This window comes from Coregonus clupeaformis, chromosome 3 (assembly GCF_020615455.1).
Source record: "Coregonus clupeaformis isolate EN_2021a chromosome 3, ASM2061545v1, whole genome shotgun sequence".
NCBI classification, from domain to species: Eukaryota; Metazoa; Chordata; class Actinopteri; order Salmoniformes; family Salmonidae; genus Coregonus; species Coregonus clupeaformis.
The window spans coordinates 20,682,505-20,709,558 of NC_059194.1; the positions used below are offsets into that span (position 1 = coordinate 20,682,505).

Below are 27,054 nucleotides of genomic sequence, written 5' to 3' on the forward strand. Positions count from 1 at the left end.
GGAGCGTTCCCGAACCCTCGGGAAACTGGAGATCACGAACAGAAAAACTAGTCCACAGACAGGACCCGACTCAGACTGCCGGGATCGTTACAATAAGGGTCATTCATATGAAATTACTTTTCCACAGCTCTTTCAAATAGATATTTGAGAAAGATACTGTATGTTCATATTCGCTGAATGTGTCATTGTGAGCAACAGAACTGAATAAGCTGAACTGTGTTGAACCTGTTTTTTCAAGGGCATTGGTAGTTGGGCTGAAACCATGTTTGAAACACATTTTCGACAAAGGAGATTCTGGCATTTTATATGGTATTTTCGAAGGTATAGACTTTATTTTCAGGTAAAATGTCAAGCGTGTATGCTCTACATAAATAACGACCACATGAATCAACAAACAGTACATGGCTATAATGGAAATGACAACGTTTCAGTAGGTGACATCTCAATGTACTTGGTCAAGGATAGATGCGGTAAAGAGGTCAATGGAACTCGACCAAAACAATGGAATTGCCATGGAAATGCGGAGGGGAAAGGGCCATGGGGGAAAGATCATGAGTCTCCTCATTGCCCCCCTGCAAAATTAGTCTACATTTACGCTATTGTTTATATGTGTATTTCACACTATGTTGAAGTAAAAATCGGAGTATAATGCTTCTATGGATGTCAACCCCTACACATGTTAATGTCATCATTACCAATCAACTGCATTACAGTTAAACAAAACAACTGACTACCATCAACGATTTCTGTATGCTAGCGATGCTAACCAGGTTATACAAACATGATTGAGCATTTAGCAGTCACTTCTTCTAAACCTGAAAAGGGACAACTTTTACATGTTATGCAACGAAAACAGCCAAATATATCCAAATCTGACTTAAGTAAGCACATTGTGGGCCTGTTACAATACATAAATCATGACGGATCTGACGAACATCCACTTTGTTCGATCAGATTTGTTGAATGTGTGCCAGTCTGGTCAATGGAATGGTCTGCGTTCCATTGACTCCTTTACCTCACCTATAGCGAGATGACAATGGTGCTCTTTTCATTTCTTAAAAAGGAGGGTGCGTATTCACTCAAAAGAATGAACAAAGCCCTCAAAGTTGTGAAACCTACCATGTTAAGGAACTCATTCAACTCTGCAGCTATATACAGAACACAATAAGAAAAGTCAGAGGTAATCAGTACAGTCCTATGGGTATCTAGGGTCAACAGCAAACAAAATGTGATAAGAAAAAAATATTTAAATGAACTGAAATTGAATTGACCAAATAAAACAAAACATCAAAATATATAAAATGTTTCATTAATAAAATGTCCATAACACAACCAAGGGTCCAACATTAGAATGGAAAAATACTAGATTAACATATTCTTCATTGTGTTTGTGTTAGAATACTATGGTGAAAATGCATAGAATGTGTACTTCGAGGAAACAATTTTGTGTCCTAAGCACAACAGGCCACGTACTTGCCAGGTTTCATAGGTACAACTGATTCATCCAACTATGCTCTGCCTTGTAAGATTTTAAAAGAAATGTGACTCGTATTTTAAGCTTATAGACCAAGGTCTCTCTCTACTGTCTCTCTCTATATATACACTCATACAGCTCAAAGCCCTTCTATTCTCTACAACCACAAAAGCCCACTTCCAACTAAACAAATCCCTCTTACTTTCATTGTAATATTAAATATCCATTTGCTACACATTGCCAAAATGGACTGACAATATGCAAGTACATATACCAGATATTATGACCCCTTTTGGGCCAGGGATATTCTTCAAATTTGAATGTTTTTCTACATACCCACACTGACATTGTGACACAAAGTGGGAAACTTTAATTTATCCCACAAATATTAAAATTGATCAATTTATTAACATTGTCATTGAGACTTGGATTGTTGGACGAAAATCACATTCAAACCATTAGCTCTGTTGATGACTCTTTGAGATCAACGGTGACCAAGCAGCACTACATCACAATGGACAACTCAATCTCTCCGTCTCTACTTCAAAATGAGACGGGATCTCAGCAAGAGCTTGTTTTAATTAGCCCAGAATGGGCTCCACCTCGGTCCGAGCCCCCAAAAAAGACTAATCTCTCACCATGAAGGAGGGTCAAAGACAAAACGATGTAATCTGCAGCCGCAACGGGAATAATTAGGTTAATTACTCTTTTGGAGTATGTTTTCCTTCAAGGCACAGGAACAAAAAGAGTGAAAGAGGGTAGATGAAACAAAGGAGGATAGTCTAGACATCTTTTCTCACTCGTTTTTGAAAAACGCCAGTAGATGTGATTATCGAAAAACATCTAGACAATTGAATTAGCGAGACTTGCAATAAAAAAAAAGTATAATATGTATCTAATTTGTCTAATTTTAACAGAAATCCCCTAGAAGATCTTGGAGAGCAACTTGATGTTGACTACATGTGGAACCATCCAGGTGAAAGCCAAGATTTGAACTCGGCTAGTGAACAACGGCAACAAATCGCTCCCTATTTTTTGGAATGATGTCCCAACGTCCAATATGGTCAATTTTGGTGTTGAGAGTTGCTAAATGTTTTATCGTCACACCCATTAAATTATATATCTGCAACCAAATTCAGTGCAACTTTACCTTAATAATAACAACACAGGACGAGTCTGAACACAGACCGGCCTACGACTCGCCAACCCACACCACTACATTGCCTTTGACGACATCTGTGATCTCGCAGTTGAGCTTGTTGAGACGACCATCCAGGATGAAGATAGACTCACTGGACGGGGTCATGAGGTACTGTCCGAAAATTCCACTGCCAGTCATCACACGGTTCCTACTACTCCACGGCCAATCGGAAGTCTTGGTGGCCTCCTTCAGGCTCTTGATCATCTTCACATTGCCTGTGCTCAGCTCGACGTAGAGAGAGTCCGTTTGGTGTCCCGAACTACCGAAGACGTTGTACTGGTGGACCTCGGTGAACGATGGCTGGAAGGCCACGTCAGACAGGTGGAGGTTGGTGTGGATGTCGAAAGGCTCCCCAATCTCCCCACGCACCGTGATCTGCTGGATCCTCATCAGGCCATCGTGGTCGTCCACCGTGACCAGGTAGTGACCGTCTGGGGACACATACGGGGTGCCAGTGACGTCCCTGTTGGGTCCAATCACGGAGTCCGTCACACTGTCCACGATGAGTTGGGGCTGAGTGGCGTCTGTGGAATCGGGCCTGCAGTTGACGAAGTAGTAGCCGCCCAGGTGGGAGTAAGCCAGAGACTTGGGGATACAGTTGTACTCGCGCAGGCTGATGTTCTTCACTGACGACGTGGTCTCCAGGTCGATCTTGTGGAGTGCCGGTTCATTTCTGTGGAGGACGATTCCAAATCTAGACAGAGAGAAGACATTTTGAATGTTAGTAAACTTGTTCACAAGTTTTTGTGGCACACAAAACAATTATATGCACTGTAGAGGGTCGACACCAAAAAATTGTAAAAGTTATTTTATGCTTATTAATTAATTAATTAATTAAGTAATGGTGCACATTAAACCTACAGCCTTGAATCAATTTGCACATGCATCCTGATTCACACTGCATAGTGGTGCTAGATTAGAAATAATGCAAACCTTCACCAAGACTACAGTTATATTTACAATTGTGGAGGGTAGAATTACATTTAAGATTGTCGAGAGAAGTACTAGGTCTATTGAATAGGTGCACATTTGAATATTGAATAGGTGCACATTTTGTGATGAATATCTTAACAGTGACAGGACCTTCCATTTGCACCACCTCTCCTATTATTATACTCTGAATGGACTAAATAGATTTGACAGAGGGGTGTGTGAATCTTTTAGCTACAATATCTCAGTTCCTCAAAGAAAATACCTTTAGATTGGTTTGAGAAGAGCGCGGTGGATACGGTCTAGACATTTCAGTGGCCATTTTCTTATCGACTCAGATGAGCAATCTGTGCATGCTGAGTTGAAATTGTCTGCCCTATGCTTTACAGTAGTAGATTTCAATGGGCATATTAATCATTAAAAATACTATATTATACATAACAAATCCAGAGAGGAGTGATAATGACACATTAGAATTCTCTCTTTAAAGTCTGGAGGGAGAATGTGCGGGGCCGACAAGGCTCAATTAAATCTGAATGCTGTCTGATTAATTCTGACATGCACTTCAATCTTGGTATCATCCATCTTCTTTTATGCAATTTTAAACGCCCCCGCTGTCTCTTCATGTGGACAGAAATTCGCTGTTAGAGAGTGATGGAGCATATTTTCAGCACTGTGAAGAAAAGCATTGATCCAGAGATTGTATAGTCCATTTGGGAAGCTAGGGCTGGGGACTTTGTCATCAAAGGGACTGATGGTTGACGTGAACTAGGTGCTGCATTGGGTTATAATGAGATAGGAGCGACTGCATGGTCCATTGCCATTTACTTTATCTTTTGATAAATAAATACCCTTTAAAAATTGACTTTGGGAGATTCTAGAATGTTCCAACTTCCAACACAAAATCCCCAGGAATTCTTCCCATGGAGCTTTTTATCCCAACAAGAGCACTGTCGAATAAAAAAAAGCACACCCACAGGGAGCGAAATGAATTCAAAGATAACACATTAAAACAAAAACTATAATTTGATCTATGGGAGAAAGAGGAGAAAGGAAAATAAAATTATGTTGTTGGTTGAATCCTGGTAGAGTACTGTGTCAGTGCAAGCAACTATGAATACAATGAAGTGCTATGAGAACGTATCATTAGTAGGTGTACATTGTAGGACATCCCTAGTCCCTATGATAAATGTCCCTACTCTACAAATGTGTACAATAGGACAGATCAGTGAATTTAGCACATCTACAGTAGTATAAAACAGAGTGCTTGATATATGAAGGTCAATATGACAATTTTGCCTTCAGCTTTATTTTGTCTAAAAATGACTAATCCTGAAGTTTTTTTGAAAAAGTGATCAAGAAAAATGGGCTGGCTTTGCTTGTAAACCAATATCATGTATCAACACATTGAGCAAAATACAAATTTGCAGTTGACTTTTGTTGTTTTGTTTTTAGCTTGCCTCCCATTATGGGTACACTATGCATATTTTTCCAAATACTGTGAAATGATGTGAAAAGTAACTATTGTGTGTTGAGTTATGAGCTGTATACTTTGTTGGACTTTTGCTTGCATACTTCAAAATAGTTTGCTTTTTGGTTCACTGGAACTCCATTCATAAACAGAGGAAAATAAAGTTGTCGCTAATAGGCGAGACAACCAAAAAAAAGGTTTCATATTTATTTGTTGAACCCACCACTCCGCCCAAATTACATGCCAACTAATCTTGTTGCTATTTCCATTAGGCTTACTGTACAATTAATAGCAAATTGACAAAAAACAAGGCAGTGCAAGATGTATACCTGCTAAGGAAGAACATCACATTAAAGAGTTTGCTTACTAGCAGAATGGTGTGAAGTTTAGTCAATTATTTTAATGAATGTGAGCTCCTAAAGAAAGTCGTTTGTTATGCCCTGCAGGGTTTATTGTGGGAATACCTGGATGTTAATAAATATTAGAGAACTGTAGAATATGAAAGGACCTCCCACTGTACCCCTATGTTTATAATGGACAGTAAATCAACTCAATATATAACACATATGCAACATAAACATTGATGAAATGCTCATGTCTACCACCACATACGTATCATTGCAGTACTGTGACATAATGAATACATCAGCTTGCTATGGTTGACATAAGCATGTAAAAAAATAATATTATGCACTGCTATGAATGGGTTATGTATGGGTTATGAATGTGTCATGTATGGGTTATGAATGTATCATGTATGGGTTATGAATGTGTTATGTATGGGTTATTAATGTCCTTGTCTAACCATCTTCCAATATGAAAATAAAAAATACATTTTAATTCATGTATATTAAATCATCCACATGAACACTGCAAGGTCTACCGACAGACTCTTACTGGCCATTGTCCATTCACAGACAGAAATGTAAAAACATGACATACAATACAGCCAACAAAACGTTCAGCCCTGTCGGCTCACCACCAAGCGAAATAGACATAACAGCACAAAAGATTGGACCGGAATTGAAGTCCAAGACCTCAATAATAGTCGGCAAAAACATTGACTAGAGACTATGCGCCCTAAGATCACAATCAAGAGCTCTTGTAAGCCGCGTTATCAGAAGGTTCCAAGGGATAGGGTATTTAAAAAGGCCTTATGCACAACAACATATCCTTGGCATTGATTCGCAGCTCCCCAATGCCCCCGGATGGTTTTGCCTGGCAAATCTAAAAGCCTTCAAAGCCTTTGTATATTATGATGTTTAATGCCCTGGACTCCTGTTTTGTGCTGTGAGGTGCACTGACTGCATATTGGTTTGGGGGAGTTGTTGGGAACACCCACAATGGATCGATCTTGGCTGAGGCTAAGGGAGTTACTTAGCATGAAAAGCTATCAGTAGGTGTGCTTGATTGAGTTTGATCTGTCCAGAGTGGGCGGGGTTTGTGCTTTCCATTCGACCTAAAGGGTGGGAGTCCGCCTACCTATCACACCTGGGAAGTTCAATCTAGTGCATATAGGGGAATGTGTGTGTGTCCATACGTGAATGTGTGTAAGTTTGGTGTGAGAGTATCAGTGTAGTGTATTTGAGTGAGTGTGTGTATACAGTACCAGTCAAAAGTTTGGACACCTACTCATTCAAGGGTTTTTCTTTTTTACATTGTAGAATAATAGTGAAGACATCAAAACTATGAAATAACACATATGGAATCATGTAGTAACCAAAAAAGTGTTAAACAAATCAAAATATATTTTATATGTGAGATTCTTCAAATAGCCACCCTTTGCCTTGATGACAGCTTTGCACACTCTTGGCATTCTCTCAAACAGCTTCACCTGGAATGCTTTTCCAACAGTCTTGAAGGAGTTCCCACATATGCTGAGCACTTGTTGGCTGCTTTTCCTTCACTCTGCCGTCCGACTCATCCCAAACCATCTCAATTGGGTTGAGGTCGGGGGATTGTGGAGGCCAGGTCATCTGATGCAGTACTCCATCACTCTCCTTCTTGATAAAATAGCCCTTACATAGCCTGGAGGTGTGTTGGGTCATTGTCCTGTTGAAAAACAAATGATAGTCCCACTAAGCCCAAAACCAGTTGGGATGGCGTATCGCTGCAGAATGCTGTGGTAGCCATGCTGGTTAAGTGTGCCTTGAATTCTAAATAAATCACAGACAGTGTCACCAGCAAAACACCCCACACCATAACACCTCCTCCTCTGTGCTTTACGGTGGGAACTACACATGCAGAGATCTTCCGTTCACCCACACCGCGTCTCACAAAGACACGGTGGTTGGAACCAAAATTCTCACATTTGGACTCCAGACCAAAGGACAAATCTCCACCGGTCTAATGTCCATTGCTCGTGTTTCTTGGCCCAAGCAAGTCTCTTCTTATTATTGGTGTCCTTTAGTAGTGGTTTCTTTGCAGCAATTCGACCATGAAGGCCTGATTCACACAGTCCCCTCTGAACAGTTGATGTTGAGATGTGTTTGTTACTTGAACTCTGTGAAGCATTTATTTGGGTTGCAATTTCTGAGGCTGGTAACTCTAAATGAACTTATCCTCTGCAGCAGAGGTAACTCTGGGTCTTCCATTCCTGTGGCGGTCCTCGTGAGAGCCAGTTTCATCATACAGCTTGATGGTTTTGTGACTGCACTTCAAGAAACTTTCTAAGTTCTTGATATTTTCCGAATTGACTGACCTTCATGTTTTAAAGTAATGATGGACTGTCGTTTCTCTTTGCTTATTTGAGCTGTTCTTGCCATAATATGGACTTGGTCTTTTACGAAATAGGGCTATCTTCTGTATACCACCCCTACCTTGTCACAACACAACTGATTGCTCAAACGCATTAATAAGGAAAGAAATTCCACAAATTAACTTTTAACAAGGCACACCTGTTAATTGAAATGCATTCCAGGTGACTACCTCATGAAGCTGGTTGATAGAATGCCAAGAGTGTGCAAAGCGGTCGTAAAGGCAAAAGGTGTCTATTTGAAGAATCTCAAATATAACAGATATTTAGATTTGTTTGACACTTTTTTGGTTGCTACATGATTCCATATGTGTTATTTCATAGTTTTGATGTCTTCACTATAATTCTACAATGTAAACAATTGTAAAAATAAATTAAAAATAAATACCCTTTAATGAGTAGGTGTGTCCAAACTTTTGACTGGTAGTGTACAGTGAGCTCCAAAAGTATTGGGACAGTGACACATTTTTTGTTGTATTGGCTTGAAACTATACAGTGACTATGAGGTTAAAGTGCAGACTGTCAGCGTTAATTGTCATCCATATCTGGTGAACCGTTTAGAAATTACAGCATTTTAGGGGACCAAAAGTATTGGGACAAATTCACTTATATGTGTATGAAAGTAGTCAAAAGTTTAGTATTTGGTCCCATATTTCTAGCACACAATGATTTCATCAAACTTGTGACTCTATAAATGTGTTGGATGCATTTGCTGTTAGTAAATAATGTAGTGTCATTTTGGAGTAATTTTATTGTAAATAAGAATATAATATGTTTCTAAACACTTCTACATTCATGTGGATGCTACCAACATTATGGATTGTCCTGAATTAATCGTGGATAATGATGAGTGAGAAAGTTCCAGACGCACAGATATCATACCCCCAAGACATGCTAGCCTCTCACCATTACAATAACAGGGGAGGTTAGCATTCACTAACGTGTGCCAGTTGTGAATTCCATACTGTTACTAGCTAGATCACTTGGTGTGTGCTGCACAACAGTGAGTGACTCACAAGGCTCCGGTCTCTTGTCGTTGTGTGCTTGTAAACAAACAACATGTGACTGGGGAATACCGGCAAGCTTCATAATGAAAAATTATGTGGCATGTGAAATGAAGAGAGCGATCTGCTTAATCTCCTAACGTATTGCACAAGTTGACTGCTGGTATTTACTTAAAAAGTAGCAAAAAATATTGACATTTATTTAAAAAAAAAACGTATAATAAATAGTTTCAACGGTATTGAAAAACCATCCCGTGGATATTTCCAAATACCCCGATATACGGTATATAAGGTATGCAGCCCAACCCTAGTTAATGCTGAATTATAAGTAAAAGGAGAGCTCAAGGGAGTCCACTAAGTGAAACCTTTGCAGTAATGGCTTGTGGAGAGACCAGAACTTTCACATAAAAAAAAGAGGCATTTTAATCTAGCTAGATTCTAGCTAATACTAGAGATGGTCATTATTTCTTGTTAGCATGGCGTCATGTATAAGCAATAACTAGCTAATACTGGGGCGGAAAAGGATCAACATAGTTAGGCCATAGGGATGTATCCAAACCTAAATATGTTATGGGCAATTCCACCGTAAGAGAGTGATGCTGAGACTGAGGTATCACTTTAAAATGTATGCCAAACAAAAACTAATGACTGCAAAGTTAAACAAATCAACTCTATGCATAAGGACAACTTTTAACAATTTCCACTGAACATTTTACAAATACACATTTATTTTAAGAACAGTGCAGATGCAAAGTTTGGTAACAGAATGATGGCACCAACAGCACAAACCATCATTCTGTTATCAAACTTTGCATCTGCACTGTTCTTCAAGTATGGTTTACTTTGCAATCATTGGTTTTTGTTTGACATACATTTGAAAGTGAAAAATCTGAGTCTCAGCATCACTCTGTGATGGTGGAATTACCCTTATCTGGAAGTGCACAGATATTAGGCCACGTACTGTAATAAACCACCTCTGAAATACATCAAAAATATACAGCTGGGGTCAAAATTAGGGTTAATAAAACATTTATTTTTGTTTATTTTCATCTGAGAGACTATGATGTTTGGCTTTCTGAACATACATTCTCATTACTGCCGTGTTTTTTAGCAACCCTTTCAGGCAGATCTTGGTGGACCTAATTACAACTAGGGCTAGCGAACGTAACTCTCCGGGAGACTGTTAACATCCTGAAATCCCGGAGTGGCACTTGGTTCCCTCCACCACTCCAACTTGGTAAAGCGCCAGCCTTCTGTATCAAGTTAAGCTTCGGTGGGTCAGCAGCTTGTGACTGAGTCTCAGTGAGTGTCCGGCAAAAGCGCATGGTCCAAATCGATCTGCTCCGCATATTTCGACGCTTTGTTGCTGACAAGTGGTGGTTCAGTGAACGCGCCAAACCCCACTTTTCTGAAGGCAGTGGGGCGCTGGTCCGAGGCGGGAGGTGGTAATGCTCGGGAGTTAAACGACTGTCTTTAGATTCACTCTCAAACACCAACTCTCTCGCACACACACCCACAAACACAAACACACACTGACTCTCTCTCACTCACACACGCACCGACACTGACATACCTGATATGATTAATGATGAGGCTAGCAGCGGGAATGAAGAAATCATCCACCCTATCAAAGCGTCTGCCGACCGGCTGGGTGTGGACTGTATGGTGGGACACACTCCCGCTGGCCTGATTGATCACCTAGCACCACACCAGGAGACAGGTGAGGGAGGGGAAAGGAGGAGAAGATGGGGGAGATATTTAACATGAGCTCCATGAATTATTCACTGTGTTTGCCTTCTGTATCTCCTCTGACACAAACTCACACTGGGAGGAGAAGCCCTGTGTATGTGTGTGTCTTAATTATGCCACAATGCACTAGAGAGACTGGCACCTCCTAACAACCCAGCAGCAGTGCAGGCTAATAACTTGTATTGAGCTGCAAACAGAAAATGCCACCTAGAACTGTGCTATCTGGGAAAAGGCTGTTGACAAAACTTGGATTGACAGTTGAGAATGTGTCCCATTGGAAGAATAGTAATTATAAGAAGGCACATCAATTGTAAGTGTTCTGAAAATGTCACATCACAATGTTTTTACGCCTTCTCACAACAAATAGATGTATTGTCAATAAACAGTGAGTTACACTAAACATTATAGTATTTGACATATATAGGCCCACTTTAGCATCAAGAAGGTATCAAAACCAACACATGACACTCCTCTATGTATTGTAATATCAAACAGTTACCTGCAGAGTGGGGAAGTTCCTCTCCATGTCTCCCCAGCTGAGGACCCACACCTGGTCGTGGGATTTGTCATAGTGCAGCTTCACTGGGTAGGGGTCAGTGCTCACCGTCTGAAAGCACACACAAGAACAAACCTCATATAGATACCACTGCACTTAACTAGTCTCATCACGCTTTTGCCTTTCTGGAGTGCCAGGTGGACTTTTGGGACTTTTGCATTGGTTTCATCATGCCAGGAGAGCTCAATCAGGCACAGCTTGACACAAGTGCAACTATTTGAAGCCATGACTGCACTTAAGAGCAACTCAGGACAATTCAACACTGTTTTTGAACAGATATACACTTTGACAGTCAGTACAGCGCATATCAAAACTTTCCTCGCTTGCTAATGCATTGGATTTGACAGGAAGAATCAAGTTTTCCTTTTTAACAAGACAGAGGGGAGGCTCGCCTTTTTTATGTATGAGGTGTTTGAAGGTGGAGCAGCATTTCAAATTGAGCAGTAACAGTGGCAATTGCTCTACAACAACAAAGAAATCGCTTTCAATCCGTGTCCATTCCTTGACACCTGGCTATGATGTGTTCCAGTCGGTTCCGACGGATGAGACATGTCTGTGGCAGCCGAGTGGCTCTCGTGCATTATGTCCACTCAGGTGCAGATTGACATTAGCCAACACACGATGAGAATAGAGAGAAAAACAACAATGCTAGTTTGGTGCAAAAAGCTATAATTGTCATTCTTTCTAGGAAATTAGAGCAGACACAAAAAACTAGCTAAATGGTGAAGTAGTATTTTTGTCCTTCCCGTAATGTCACGTTTTGTCTACTGTAAAATCCTAATGGAGCATTTTAACTGGCTGCTTCATGGTAAAGCGTATGGTATTACAGTGAGAGTAAACACGTCGTGAGGGGATTTATCATACGAGGAGATATGAGAGAGACGTGTTGAGTCCTAGCTAATCTCTGAGGGTATGGTCATCAGAGGGAACAGGTGTTGTTCTCCTCCCCTCCTGCCTCTGGAGGAGTGTTACTCAATCCATAATCACATGTACCTACTCTCTGTCTGTGATAGTGGCTATGCTATGAATTAGACAGAATAAATCCAGTACAGTGATTTTTTATTGAAATAAATACAACTTTATAAAGTTTATGTATAATGCATACAATACAGTGGTACCAACTATGATATGTAGGACATTTCTCACCACACTATTTAAAGATACACCTAGCCAGTCAATTTAAAGCTACACCTAGTAAGTTAATTTAAAGCTACACCTAGCCAGTCAATTTAAAGTACAACTACATTTTCAAAGTGAAAAGAGAAAGTGAGTAACAAATGGAGACACCGCCATTTTTCTTTCCTTGGAAGAGCTGAGCGAGGATCAGGTGGCTAATTAGTGTTAGCTCATCTAAAGTAATGAAGCCAAACCTCCAGGTGACCCAATAACAAGCCTGTGGTGGTCACCAGCACAACAACCTGACTACCGGTGGGCCCTGGGGAGTCTTCTGCAGCAGAAATTGGGCACCTTCTGGTCCCCCTGCAGAGTCCTTTTACTCCGAGACACACACACACACACCTTTTTAAGACAGAACATAGACAACCTGCTTAAGGCACCCTCCTACTGTAAGAACATTGGATCGTTTTCGTTCATCATAACCATTCCCATCAGGCAAAACTGCAATGTCAGGCTGACATTTTTTGTTGTTGTGACGTCATGGTCAGCAGTGACGTAGAGGTAAAACAATAGGTGGGTAAACATTGATCACCGTTTAAAGTGAATAAAGTAACACTCCCTATATTTTCAATGCATTTTTCCACAACAGGTGTGTAAACAGCCTTTATGTGGGTTTACCCTACACTACACCAACTATACTAGTTGTAAAAGGACAAAGTTATTTTTAAAAAGGACGTCAATTGAGTACTGGCACCAGCTTTCACTGGTTTTAGAATTTAAAAAAAGGCACACATATTTTGGTCAGGTTAAGGAAAGGACATTCAAACAATGAAACCCAACTCTTTATCACATTAAGTAACTGAGTTCCTGGATGAAGGACAGTGCATTTGTATCAAAATGAATTCTGACTCAACTGAAGCTTTGTGAAAAAGGCTGTGTCCTTCCCCTTGAATAGCTAGAGCTTGTGCTACATTATTGTCAGTTGTTGTGAATAGTGTAACCCTCTCTGACACATCAACTTCATCATTTGTTCAACATTTGCTTTATAAACGGTTCCTGGGTAAAAAACAACAACATAAAAACACATTTGCATTGAAAGTGTGAAACACATATTCAAGGTCCTTTCGACTCAAGGCTTCCATGGAAATTGACAAATTGGAGTGAGGAGAATAGGCGCAGATATGAAAAAGGCACAATAACAAATTTTTATAACAAGACAACATTACAGCCATTGCTTTGTAGCCAATTGTTGTTTCGTTTGACAACTAAGGGACTTCCTAATATGGATGCCGTATTTGGTTGTTATTGTGTTTACTGCATAACACTCCACAACAGAACCTGTCCAAAGAGGAAGGTGATGTTGATTATTACACTTTCGGGGCCGAAATTACCTGGACAGCCTTCTGAGATGTGATGTCGACCACAAGCACCCTGGCCAAGGTTGGCTGTGTAACATAAATAAACGTGTCCTTCACGTTGACCGCCGATGACCACACACACTTCTGCTCGGCCTCCCCCGCTGACTTGGGGCAAACCTCAGCCTGAAAATAAAAAACAAACAAACACACACACCCACACCCACAAACAGTTAATACTGTACATGTATCATGCAACATTGATAAAAATCACACATTAAAAACCAAGTTCTTTATCTTCTTTCATCCCCCTGAAGCTAGGACAGCAGAGTCCCCCTGAAGCTAGGACACCAGAGTCCCCTTGAAGCTAGGACACCAGAGTCCCCCTGAAGCTAGGACACCAGAGTCCCCCTGAAGCTAGGACACCAGAGTCCCCCTGAAGCTAGGACACCAGAGTCCCCCTGAAGCTAGGACACCAGAGTCCCCCTGAAGCTAGGACACCAGAGTCCCCCTGAAGCTAGGACACCAGAGTCCCCCTGAAGCTAGGACAGCAGAGTCCCCCTGAAGCTAGGACAGCAGAGTCCCCCTGAAGCTAGGACAGCAGAGTCCCCCTGAAGCTAGGACAGCAGAGTCCCCCTGAAGCTAGGACAGCAGAGTCCCCCTGAAGCTAGGACAGCAGAGTCCCCCTGAAGCTAGGACACCAGAGTCCCCCTGAAGCTAGGACACCAGAGTCCCCCTGAAGCTAGGACACCAGAGTCCCCCTGAAGCTAGGACACCAGAGTCCCCCTGAAGCTAGGACACCAGAGTCCCCCTGAAGCTAGGACACCAGAGTCCCCCTGAAGCTAGGACACCAGAGTCCCCCTGAAGCTAGGACAGCAGAGTCCCCCTGAAGCTAGGACAGCAGAGTCCCCCTGAAGCTAGGACAGCAGAGTCCCCCTGAAGCTAGGACAGCAGAGTCCCCCTGAAGCGCTGGATAAGAGAGTCTGCTAAATTACTAAAATGTACATTATTTTATCAGCCATCCCCAAGTCCAAGCCTCTCGTCACAACAGCAATACACACACACGGTTTGCTGTGTTCTGGTATGTTATGCAAGAACCAACATCTCCAATCTCCCTACCGCCTGTGTGCAAGCCACCACTGTCCCTATATCCACCCCCCTCAACCTGGCTAAAATTGGCATGCTGTGCACGTGTGGACTCAGCTGTGCAGGCTCTCTTCTTCTATCCCCTGCTCTGTCCCTGTATCCCCTCCCTGTCCCCTCCCGTGGCATGTGAGCTCGGCTCAGCCCCAGCGTCTGATCTCTGTTCTGGGCTGTGGGAGGATTTGTTTGAGGCCTCATGGCCCGAATTGGGCCATGGCGTTAGAAGGATGAACTCTGTCTCATGCAGTCGCATCCTACTGTCACAGAGGGGGGTTTCTCTGACAGGTGTCACACATCGCCACACCGCCACGGGCCCAATCCCCTCGCTAAACCCAAGATTTGATGTCCAGCAGAGAGTTTGAATGGCGGAGTTTGTGTGTGTGTATGTGTGTGTGTGTGTGTGGCCGTTGGTTTGTGTGTGGGTACTACTGGGCAGAGAGGATGACTTTCAGAACGAGGCGAAGATGGTGTCGTGTTGATTTGCCAATATACCATGCCAATACTACACATACAGTAGGTCTTAGTTCAAGTGCTTATGTTCACGTGGGTGCTCATGTTTATGTATTCAGATGACAAATGTAACTGTTAGACCATTTACTTTCAATCACAGACTTGGCAGTCAACAAGATAAATGAATATTCATTTTCATGGATGTGTTTGTGAGCAAAACTATTAAAACCTCTGGGATTTAATCAGATTTCTAATTTCTGCCACTATCAAATCAGAATCCATCTGGAGACCTCTACCCTCCTGTAGACCTCTACCCTCCTGTAGACCTCTACCCTCCTGTAGACAACACTGCAGTATGTCGCAACTGAGCATGTGTGAAACTCTAGGCAGCTAAGCAGAAGAAGAACTTGTCAGTTCCACCAACATTGTCCTTGGATCGAATGGATGGCTTTAGAAGAATAGAAAACATAATTTGAAGCTTGGCAGGCGAACAAGCTGCCTGAGGACAATTTGTGCTTTGTAGATCATATTTGATTTTGTGGTACAAGTAAGACTAGTCCTTAGCCTTGGACACAACAAACACAAACCAACCTAAAAAAACATGTTCTGTAGCGCCCCTTGCTTCCTGCCTCAGGAAATATGCCCGCCTCCCTACTCATTGTACTAGGAATTCCTAACAGCATTGCATCCCCTCTTCATCTGGCACTTTATCACAGTAAGATGCTCATATGCTAGTTAAGAAAATTAATTGTTGGGTCGTTACCATGAACGATCAATCAATGCTCATCTACACTGGGGATGAAGAACGTAAGACGTGAGCGCCATTTCCAGACTGAACTTAAGCCTCTGAGCTAATGTACTCACACAACATTCCCTGTAGACAGTGCATTTGCTGCTGCCATAGAGTTCACCGTGATTGATATTCTAATACAGACACCATCTCTCCGAGGAGCCCGGGCCTGATCGTTGTGCATTCATGGCACGCCATCGCACATAACAGCTGTCCAATCGATGAAAGGGGAAAAGGAGGAAAGCACCCATTTGAGTACATGTGTAAATGTAAGAGGCATCTATCAGCGACCTGCTTTGAATAATACACTGGTTGAAAAGGGATTGCGCAGCAGAGAGTGAGAACCATTTCAACTTCAAATGGCAATTCAACAAGGAGCCTGACGAGATAGAGAGAGAGAGACTTTTGGGAGTGCAAAAGTGCATGATCTTTCAGTTAATCAAATACATGAGCAGAGCGACACGCAGAGAGACAATTAACTCCCTATTTGTACCACACACCCCCACAGCCCACTGGCCTACCACACACCCCCGCAGCCTCCGCAAGGTGGGCTCCCGAGTGGCGTGGCGGTCTAAGGCACTGCATCTCAGAGCTTGAGGCGTCACTACAGACCCCCTGGTTCGATTCCAGGCTGTATCACAACTGGCCGTGATTGGGAGTCCCATAGGGCGGCGCACAATTGGCCCAGTGTTGTCCGGGTTTGGCCGGTGTAAGCCATCATTGTAAATTAGAATTTGTTCTTAACTGACTTGCCTAGTTAAATAAAGGTTAAATAAAAAAAAGGTGGGGGGGCCTAGAGACCCCCCACTCCCCTCAGCCTTATTGCAAAATGTGTAGAATAGCAGGAGATTAGCTATAAAACAGCACATTTTTCTCTCTGCCCCATGGCAATACGTATAGAATTGCTGGATATTAGCTTTAAACTGCACATTTTTCTCTCTGCCCCAAGGCAATATATGTAGAATTGCTGGATAAATGTTTCTCTTTGCCCCATAGCAAAATGTGTAGAAACTGCGGTACGCCACTGCCTATTTGTTATGAGATGCAACTACTTCCACTGTATGAAATATTATGTGGCAGGTTAGCAAGATCAAATAAACAAATACAATCAAAGAGTTGATAATTATCAAAGACTCTGAAGTTGGTCGGTCCTAAGCGAATTATACAAACACTGTTTAGCTAACAACTAGCAAGAGCTAATTTGTTAAGATAGACTTCTATACCGAGCACAATGCTACATGAAGAAAAGGTGTTTCTGTTAGAAAGCCTGAATGAATCATACTGTGGGTGATTGGTCCCCAAGCTAATCATGCTAATTAGCGAACAGCTAATCTACTAGCAGTAACCCAACACCTAGCACAATGCTATATGAAATCGAAGTGTTTCTGTTGTGGAAAGCGTCTTACCTGAAGTCCCAGTAGTTTCTCGCTGGGCTTTATGTGTCTCTGGATCTCACATGCCACTGGCTGGATGACTTTGATACCATCCTCGTAAAACACATAGAACATATTGGCAATTCCAAGACCTGGGTGAGAAATACAACCTTGTTACAAGTCAGACGCTGGGTTTGTTACAAGGTGAACAACAAACTACTGGATGACGCACAGCACAGTTAAAACCAGTGGTGGAAAAATAACTCAATTGTCATACTTAAGTAAAGATACCTTAATAGAAAATGACTCAAGTGAAAGTCACCCAGTAAAATACTATACTGAACAAAAATATAAATCCAACATGTAAAGTGTTGGTCCCATGTTTCATGAGCTGAAATAAAATATTCCAGAAATGTTCCTTATGCACAAAAAGCTTATTTCTCTCAAATGGTGTGCACAAATTCGTTTACATCCCTATTAGTGAGCATTTCTCCTTTGCCAAGATAATCCAGCCACCTGACAGATGTGGCATATCAAGAAGCTGATTAAACAGCATGAACATTACACAGGTGCACCTTGTGCTTGGGACAATAAAAGGCCACTAAAATGTGCAGTTTTGTCATATAACACAATGCCACAGATGTCTCAAGTTTTGAGGGAGCATGCAATTGGCATGCTGATTATAGGAATGTCCACCAGAGCTGTTGCCAGAGATTTTAATGTTTATTTCTCTACCATAAGCCACCTCCAACATCGTTTTAGAGAATTTAGCAGTACGTCCAACTGGTCTCACAACCGCAGACCATGTGTAACCACGCCAGCCCAGGACATCCACATCCGGCTTCTTCACCTGCAGGATCGTCTGAGACCAGCCACCCTGATGAAACTGAGGAGTATTTCTGTTTGTAATAAAAACTCATTCTGATTGGCTGGGCCTGGCTCCCCAGTGGGTGGGCCTATGCCCTCCCAGGCCCACCCATGGCTGCGCCCCTACCCAGTCATGTGAAATCCATAGATTAGGGCCTAATTAATTAATTTCAATTGACTGATTTCCTTATATGAACTGTAACTCAGTAAAATAGTTGAAACTGTCACATGTTGAATTTATATATTTTTTCAGTATACTTGAGTAAAACTCTAAAAGTATTTGGTTTGAAATATACTTAAGTATCAAAATAAATGGAATTGATAAAATATACTTAAGTATCAAAAGTAAAAGTATAAATCATTTCAAATTCCTTAAATTAAGCAAACCAGATGGCACAATTTTCTTGTTTTATTTTATTTACGGATAGCCAGGGGCACACGCCAACACTCGTAATTTACAAACAAAGCATTTGTGTTTAGTGAGGCAGACACAGTAGAGATGACCAGGGATGTTCTCTTGATACGTGTGTGAATTGGAGCATTTTCCTGTCAAAATGTAACAAGTACTTTTGGGTGTCAGGGAAAATGTATGGAGTAAAAAGTACATTATTTTCTTTAGGAATGTAGTGAAGTAAAAGTAAAAGTGGGCAAAAATTTAAATAGTAAAGTAAAGTACAGACACATATAAAAACTACTTAAGTAGTACTTTAAAGTATTTTTACTTTAAAAAATAAGTAAGTTAAAACTTAACAGTGGAGGTAATTCGCTAGTTCAATATAACTGGGAAAATGACATATTGTTACAAGCTACCAATTACTTTACACTGGAAGAAGTTGAGCTACAGTAAAGCTACCCGTAAGAGAAATATACTTTAACAAAAGATACTTTGAAAAAGTAGTACCTCAAAACTACCTTGTAAAAATAATAATCTGAAGTGTCATATAATACAAAGTTAAGAAACATGACTGTAAGAACTGCGTGACAGCTAGAGAGTATGTCAGCTTAGCCCAGTGGTCAGGGAGAGTAAATAAATAGGGGGTCGTATTTTTGGGCTTGCAAAAACTTTAGTGGGTAATTCCAGTAGTTCGCTACACCACTAACATGGCAAAAAATAATAATAGTAAAAGTAACTAAGATTTGAATTCAGTTAAACTACCACTAAGCTACTACAAAATGTAGTTAAATTACTAGTTGAATTACATGTAGTGGAACTACCCCCCAACACTGTTCGTTAGACACTGTCATTATAGAAACTCATGTACAGTGTCCATATTAGGACAGCTTGACATGTCCATGGAATTTGTGTCAATCAATGTAATTTAATCTACTTTATAACATGTTATAGTAATACACTGTTCATTAAGCTCAGAGCTCTGGGTCTGAACTCTGCCCTGTGCAACTGGTCCTGGACTTCCTAATGTGCTGCCCCCAGGTAGTGAAGGTAGAAAACAACACCCCCACCACACTGATCCTCAACACAGGGGCCCCACAAGGGTGTGTGCTCAGCCCCCTTCTGTACTGCCTGTTCACCCATGACTGCGTGGCCACGCACGCCTCCAACTCAATCATCAAGTTTGCAGATGACACAACAGCAGTGGGCCTGATTACCAACAATGACGAGACTGCCTACAGGGAGGAGGTGAGGGCCCTGGCAGAGTGGTGCCTGGAAAATAACCTCTCTCTCAACGTCAACAAAATGAAGGAGCTGATCGTGGACTTCAGGAGACAGCAGATGGAGCACGCCCCCATCCACATTGACGGGGCCGCAGTGGAGAAGGTGAAAAGCTTCAAGTTCCTCGACGTACACATCACTGACAATCTGAAATGATCCACCGACACAGACAGTGTGGTGAGGAAGGCGCAACAGCGCCTCTTCAACCTCAAGAGGCTGAAGAAATTAATCTTGGCCCCTAAGACCCTCCCAAACTTTTACAGATGCACCATTGAGAGCATCCTGTCTGGCTGTATCACCGCCTGGTATGGCAACTGCACCGCCCACAACGACAGGGCTCTCCAGAGGGTGGTGTGGTCTGCCCAACGCATCACCGGGGGCACACTGCCTGCCCTCCAGGACACCTACAGCACCCGATGTCACAGGAAGGCCAAAAAGATATTCAATGGACATCAACCACCTGAGCCACGGCCTGTTCACCCCGTTATCATCCAGAAGGCGAGGTCAGTACAGGTGCATCAAAGCTGGGACTGAGACACTGAAAACAGCTTCTATCTCAAGGCCAACAGACTGTTAAATAGCCATCACTGGCCTCCATCCAGTACCCTGCCCTGAACTTAGCCCTGAACTTGGCTCAAACGCATTAATAAGGAAAGAAATTCCACAAATTTACGTTTAAGAAAGCACACTTGTTAATTGAAATGCATTCCAGGTGACTACCTCATGAAGCTGGTTTGAGAGAATGCCAAGAGTGTGCAAAGCTGTCATCAAGGCAAAGGGTTTGCAAAAACTCAAAGAATCTCAAATATAAAACATATTTTGATTTGTTTAACACTTTTTTGGTTACTACATGATTCCATATGTGTTATTTCATAGTTTTGATGTCTTCACTATTATTCTACAATGTAGAAAATAGTTTTAAAAAATTAAAGAAAAACCCTGGAATGAATAGGTATGTCCAAACGTTTGATTGGTACTGTATATGTATTTGTACTCCAGATGAATATATATATTTATACATTGCTCATCCTAATATTTATACATTTCTTAATTCCATTATTTAACTTTTAGATATGTGTGTATTGTCGTGAATTGTTAGATATTACTGCACTGCTGGAGCTAGGAACACAAGCATTTCGCTACACCCGCAATAACATCTGCTAAATATGTGTATGCGACCAATGCAATTTTATTTGATTTGAAATGGTTTAAATACAAACATACCTTCCTCTCTCCACAGAATGTTTGCTACTGAAGGGAAGACAAGAAAATAAAGACCAAGAGTGTGCATTAGTGTGGAATCGATGGTTGTCCCTTTGTGAGCATTCACACACCAACTAAGACAAAACAAAATTAATGTTTTATGAAAAGTGTGTCTTTGACACTTAGTGCAACAGACAACCAATAGAAACCCCCAGTTTGAGAATAGTTTGATACCAAACACTTGAGGGCGAAACACAGTCCAGGTGATATATTGTAAATACATACAAACAAAAAGCATTTTACAACATTTGTTCTTGTTTTGTTGTTAGCCCCACTAAAAAGCCATCCTTAGAAATTTGCAGTTTGTACTGCACAAGCATGTACCACATGCTATGATATTGACATGATATTGAATGAAATAAATGTACACCTCAGGTAATTATCTGTCAAAAAATATATGTTTTACGTGTTAGGGTATTTGGGTATTAGCCATCATTAAAAATCTACATATATCTCAAGCGTAGATGAGTTCTAGGGGTCATTAAAGATGATTATTTTGTGAGACTATTTTTGGCTGTAAATTCTCATTAAATTCACTTGGAGACAACTAATGACATGGAATTGGAAACTGCATAATAACCAAGCGGCTTTAATGCATGATCTGGAATACAACCACACAAAACCCTCAGAGCCTTTTGAGATGAGAGTAATGTGCCTCTTAAAAAGTACAGATGAACACCCAGAGCCTGCGTACTGAGTGAGCTTGGCCTATCAGAGGAAAATGGAAGATTTTGCCATTCAGGGGCAGATGCAAATAACAGCCCCATTTCTTTGTTTTGACTATCCTCATTTTCCCGCTGTATAAGCGCAATGACCTTCTCCTATTGTTCATCCACCCCACAACCCCCTCTGTTTCCATTCCATCTTCCATTTTCCTGACTGTCGGCAAACCAATCTCGGGCCCCAATTCAGTTCTGATTCTAATCTCCCCCTATTCTGATACTGCTCATTCTCTCACCCTCTCTTCTGCTGTGTGGAGAGCGATGGAGAGAATAGAGAGAGAAAAGTACAAAAGAAAATAAGCTTCGGCAATGGCATGACAGACCTGTTAGTCAAGCCTAATCTTTCAAAAGTGCTTCGTCAAGTCCCACTCTGTTGCACTCATGCATACATTTTGGTCTCATTAAAAATGTACACAAGAGAACTGATGTTGAGGAATGATTAACGTGGGAAGAAAAGGGGAGTGAAACGGTGCTCTGTTCCAGTTTCTGGTGATGTTCAAAAAAGCATCAGATTGGGACTGCTGGGGATAATGGAGGAAGGAGTAAGGTGGTGAGATGAGATCTTAGTGCCCAAGTCTTTTCCAATAACGCAGTGAATAGATGCTATTCATCACAAGGCAGAACGATTGCGCTTGTTCTAAAACATACGAGTGCCCATACATCACATTCGTCATCCATATTAGAAAACAGCTATGTGCCACTTTCAGCGGGCGGCGGGGTTCACAAACCGGGCCTGAATAACTGTTTCCAAATAAAGAGCGCCAGAATTCTGCAGTCGTCAGCCAGACACTACCCACACAACAACACCTTCCCGTCAGCAAGGTTACAACACAAACTCGATTTGTTTACAAGGGCACACGGCTGCGACATTTGGGCACAGTGCCTGTGGATAGGAACATCCTGGCATCGCAGCCATCAGACTTCCTGACTGCATTAACAGGTGAAGCCAGGCAGCCCCAGCTTAGCTAATTAGGCCGGCAGATGCAAATGGAAAAAGGCATCGTGACACAATCGCCCTGGGTGTCTTCCTCTATGTTCTTCTCCCACTGTGATTCATTGAATTTATCAGCCTGTGTTTGGGATTGAGTCGCCTGGCAACATTGGCACATTGCGTCTACTTTGTGTGTCAGTTGTTATGCAAATTGACCTGGCAGCGTTGTATAATCAAGACTGAGGATATGTTTTAATTATGGCTGGCTATAAATACCTTTGTCCAAATACTGCCTGGCTTTATTGACATGATGATGACCCTGTTGCGGTGAGCTGAATGTTCCATGTACAGCTCAGTACTCTATAAGATTTCATATGGATCTATTACTACACATTAAAATGTCTGTTTCATGGTCTGACTGTTATGAATGGATAGAAGTTTATGGAAAGATTGAAATAGAAGTTTATAAAATGCCATACAAAGAATTGAGAGAATGTGATTGTCCACACTAAATATGAACATGGTTTTTTAAAGGGAAAGATGAAAAATCTGTTCAAACACGAAATGGAAAGCTTTGCCCACTAACAACTATGCTGTATCACCACCGACTTCAGTGTACATCAACTTAAGTTTTTCCTGTTCCAATTCCATGAAACGCTGTAAATGGATTAATGTTCAATGTTTTTTTGTTGGTGCAGTTGCTTTTTGCAGCTTAATCCTGTAGATTTAAAGACGCTTCATTACTGGAGGGATAACTTTAGCTGGATTGAGAAACACCCTGGTCATACTATACGGAGTAATGCTCAAATGGAATTCTTCAGCGAGAAGTTGAAACACCCATTGAAAATCTGGTCCCGCATGGAGCTACCCATGTGATTTTACCTCGTCAGGAGAAAAAGCAGGATAAATGTGTTGGATGGTTTCAAATAAGTACTTTCCAGACAGATGTTAAGCCTCCCAGTGATGGAAACTGAATTGTAGCCCCACTGTACATTTTGAATCATATATACACTGAGTGTACAAAAAATAAGGAACATCATCCTAACATTGAGTTGCACCACCTTTTGCCCTCAGAACAGCCTCAATTTGTCAGGGCATGGACTCTACAAGCTGTCGAAAACATTCCACAGGGATACTGGACCATGTTATCTCCAATGCTTCCCACAGTTGTGTGAAGATGGCTGGATGTTGTTTGGGTGGTGGACCATTCTTGATACACATGCGAAACTGTTGAGCGTGAAGAACCCAGCAGCGTTGCAGTTCTTGACACACTCAAACCGGTGCGCCGGGCACCTACTACCATACCCCATTCAAAGGCACTTAAATATTTTGTCTGGCCCATTCACCTGGCACACATTCACAATCCATGTCTCAATTGCCTCAAGGCTTAAAAATCCATCTTTAACCTGTCTCCTCCCCTTCATCTACACTGATTGAAGTGGATTTAACTGGTGACATCAATAAGGGATCATAGCTTTCACCTGGATTCACCAGGTCAGTCTATGTAATGGAATGAGAAGGTGTTCTTAATGTTTTGTACACTCAGTGTATATCTCTCTATTATGTGTGGGAATACTTTGGAACAGATTTCCCAAATTAAGATCACCCGGAGCTGATTTGCCAGTATTTTTACAGTCTTTAATGTCCAACAATAAAAAAAAAAAAGTATTATATACTGTATATCTATTTTTAAGAAAGCTTGGGGGGCCAAATAAAAATTGGCCTGCGGGCCGCCAGTTGGGGAACCCTACCTCTATACCATAACTCTATACCCTACCAGAAAAGTTCTTAATAATTTGTACACTCTTAGTGTATTTACGTCTGGGAGAAAAGTGACAGCCTTCACTGAGTTGTCATAATGCCACATGCTGGTCTTATAATACAATCATTGGCAATGTCCTTTGAGGCTGATTTAACTAAGGGCTTGATGATTCATTGAAATTGGCAAGTTAGTGCTGGGCCGTTTTAAAAAACTGTAGCTCTCCCATTCAAAATACCCTAGGAAGCCGAAATCACACAGAGAGACGCCGTCAATTGCATAAAAATATGCGCGTGAGAGTAGAGAGCGTCAATTTATATACACTGCGTAGCGTAGTCTACTTAGCATAGGGAAGATCATAACAATTCCTCTAATTAATTTTCTACAAACGACCCAAGTAATTTATCTTCTTATTTTACCAGCATTGCTCTGCGTAGACATGAGAAAAATAGACTTGATTTCTAATTTGATGCGTTATGACGCCATAGACACAGTTGACTCTGGAGCCCATCTGTTTCTTTCGTTCACATCTGTGCATTCTAATTCCAGCGTGTACACGCTCGTTCATGCGCATACATTTTTATTTTTATTTTTTTATTTGGGCTTAAGGCTGATTCAACTAAGGGATAATTTGTTGAATTAGGTGTGTTAGTGCTGGGCTATAACAAAAGCCTGCACTCCCTGTGGGTTTCCTGGACCCAAATACTGTTGTAAACGCTTCACAATAATGCACCATACATGCTTGACACAAGCTCAAGGATGCCATACAAAGGCCTTACAAATGCTTCACAATGGAGCTCCTACAGATAGACCCACAGCCAGACAGACAGACCCACAGCCAGACAGACAGACCCACAGACAGACCCACAGCCAGACAGGCAGACCCGGGACTGTGAACCGTGGCCAACACAGTGTGAAAGCATGATGTGATCAACTGTGATCGGCATCGATTGACACACACGCCTGCACACACACACACGTTGACCCACACACACACACACACATTGACACACACATTAACACACTCACGTTGACACACACCCAAACACACAGTACTCACATGCATAGGCTGTATGCCCATGTCCCTCTCTCTGTGCCTTGGCCGGTGCAAACCTAAAACAACACCAACAAACACCCCTGCCTCACGGACGTCCGACGCTCCAGAAATAATTGCCGGCCATTTTGAAGTGCAGGGCAGATATTCATGCCAGTTTAGCAGAGGTTCCTGTCAGATTAATTGCGCTCCACCACGGGTGACAGTTGACTAAGGACCACTCCGAATATAGTCTGCTCATTTATTCGACGGCGATGAAGTGCACCAACGACGTCAAGAAAAACAATTAACTTTAACGTGGTGGCGAGAAGCAGGTTTTTGACTTTGAACGAGCTCTGGGTGAATCCGCTGAGTGGGGTTCATTCTTCGCTCAGAGTATCATGTCTCTCACCTCATCTGCTGCTTACTATTACTGTGACCACTTTAGCAATCTATCAACACTATGTTGAATAAGGCCGTCAAGATGTCACATTTATTTATATAAACTAGATATCTGATGTATGAACCATTTATGTAGCCGAATGAGCCATTTGCAAGAGTGATAACTCACAAATTGAAAATAGTGGACAGGAGAAAATAAAATATAATATGTGGAATGACATCACATCTACCTAAAAACAGAATGGATGATATGAAGGAGACCAAGCTCTAACAAATGCTGGTAGACTGCATTGGGGTTGAGGTTGTATCGTTGTATCGTTCCCAGATGGGAGGTCATTGAGGGGCCGACATCCACTGAGGCACAGCAGACAGTTATCTAATGGGAGGGAGGGAGGGAGGGAGGAGGGAGGGAGGGAGGGAGGGAGGGAGGGAGGGAGGGAGGGAGGGAGGGAGGGAGGGAATGGGGAGACGACAGATGTCTAGGAATAGCTTGGCTAAGGTTAAAGTCTGCCAGTTTAGGGACACTAGTTACCCTGGTTATATGGAGGGCATTTCACATAGACCATATCACATGCATCAGCTGATCACAAGTGTCTTTCACAAGTGGATGTTAAAATATGGGTATGAGAAAGTAGGCTACAGTATGTATAGCCCACTGTCCAGTGATGGATATTATACATTGAAGTCAGGTTAACAAAACATAGAATGCTAGTTGACATTACCAGGATATTTCAGATTCTCTCTCTCTCTCTCTCTCTCTCTCTCTCTCTCTCTCTCTCCACTTGCGTACAGCCGAGCTTCAGCTTACACACTGACTCAGAGCGCTAGCGTAGCCTCGGGGCTAGAGAGGCAACCCGAGGATACCAAGCTCCTGGATAAGCAGGCAGCCCACTGGGGTAATACGGAGAGACCAGACTAGGTCAAACATGCATTCTGGAGTGCTGCTGGGTAGTTGAACTGTGTGCCCTGTCCATTTAATTATTTGTTTTTCCTTCTAATATAATGGTGGACTATTTCACCATCCACACTGCTATCTCT

General features: G+C 41.9%; 1 protein-coding gene across 7 annotated transcripts in view; it reads right to left on the reverse strand.

Annotated features, from left to right (window-relative positions):
* Positions 1-310: 310 nt before the first annotated feature.
* The window catches only part of LOC121541334 (follistatin-related protein 5), a 209,654-nt gene continuing 182,910 nt past the window's right edge, over positions 311-27,054 (reverse strand). For 4 of the 7 annotated variants that reach the window (XM_041850316.2, XM_041850342.2, XM_041850321.2 and 1 more), the window contains 6 exons: positions 21,131-21,157; positions 17,401-17,519; positions 13,648-13,797; positions 11,084-11,191; positions 10,409-10,533; positions 311-3,369 (listed from right to left, as the gene is read on the reverse strand). In XM_041850316.2, the coding sequence (XP_041706250.1) occupies positions 2,667-3,369; positions 10,409-10,533; positions 11,084-11,191; positions 13,648-13,797; positions 17,401-17,519; positions 21,131-21,157 (1,232 nt within the window). In that variant the 3' untranslated portion in view covers positions 311-2,666. The remainder of the gene's footprint in view (positions 3,370-10,408; positions 10,534-11,083; positions 11,192-13,647; positions 13,798-17,400; positions 17,520-21,130; positions 21,158-27,054) is intronic. The other 3 variants (XM_041850349.2, XM_041850357.2, XM_041850327.2) reach the window with 2 other exon arrangements.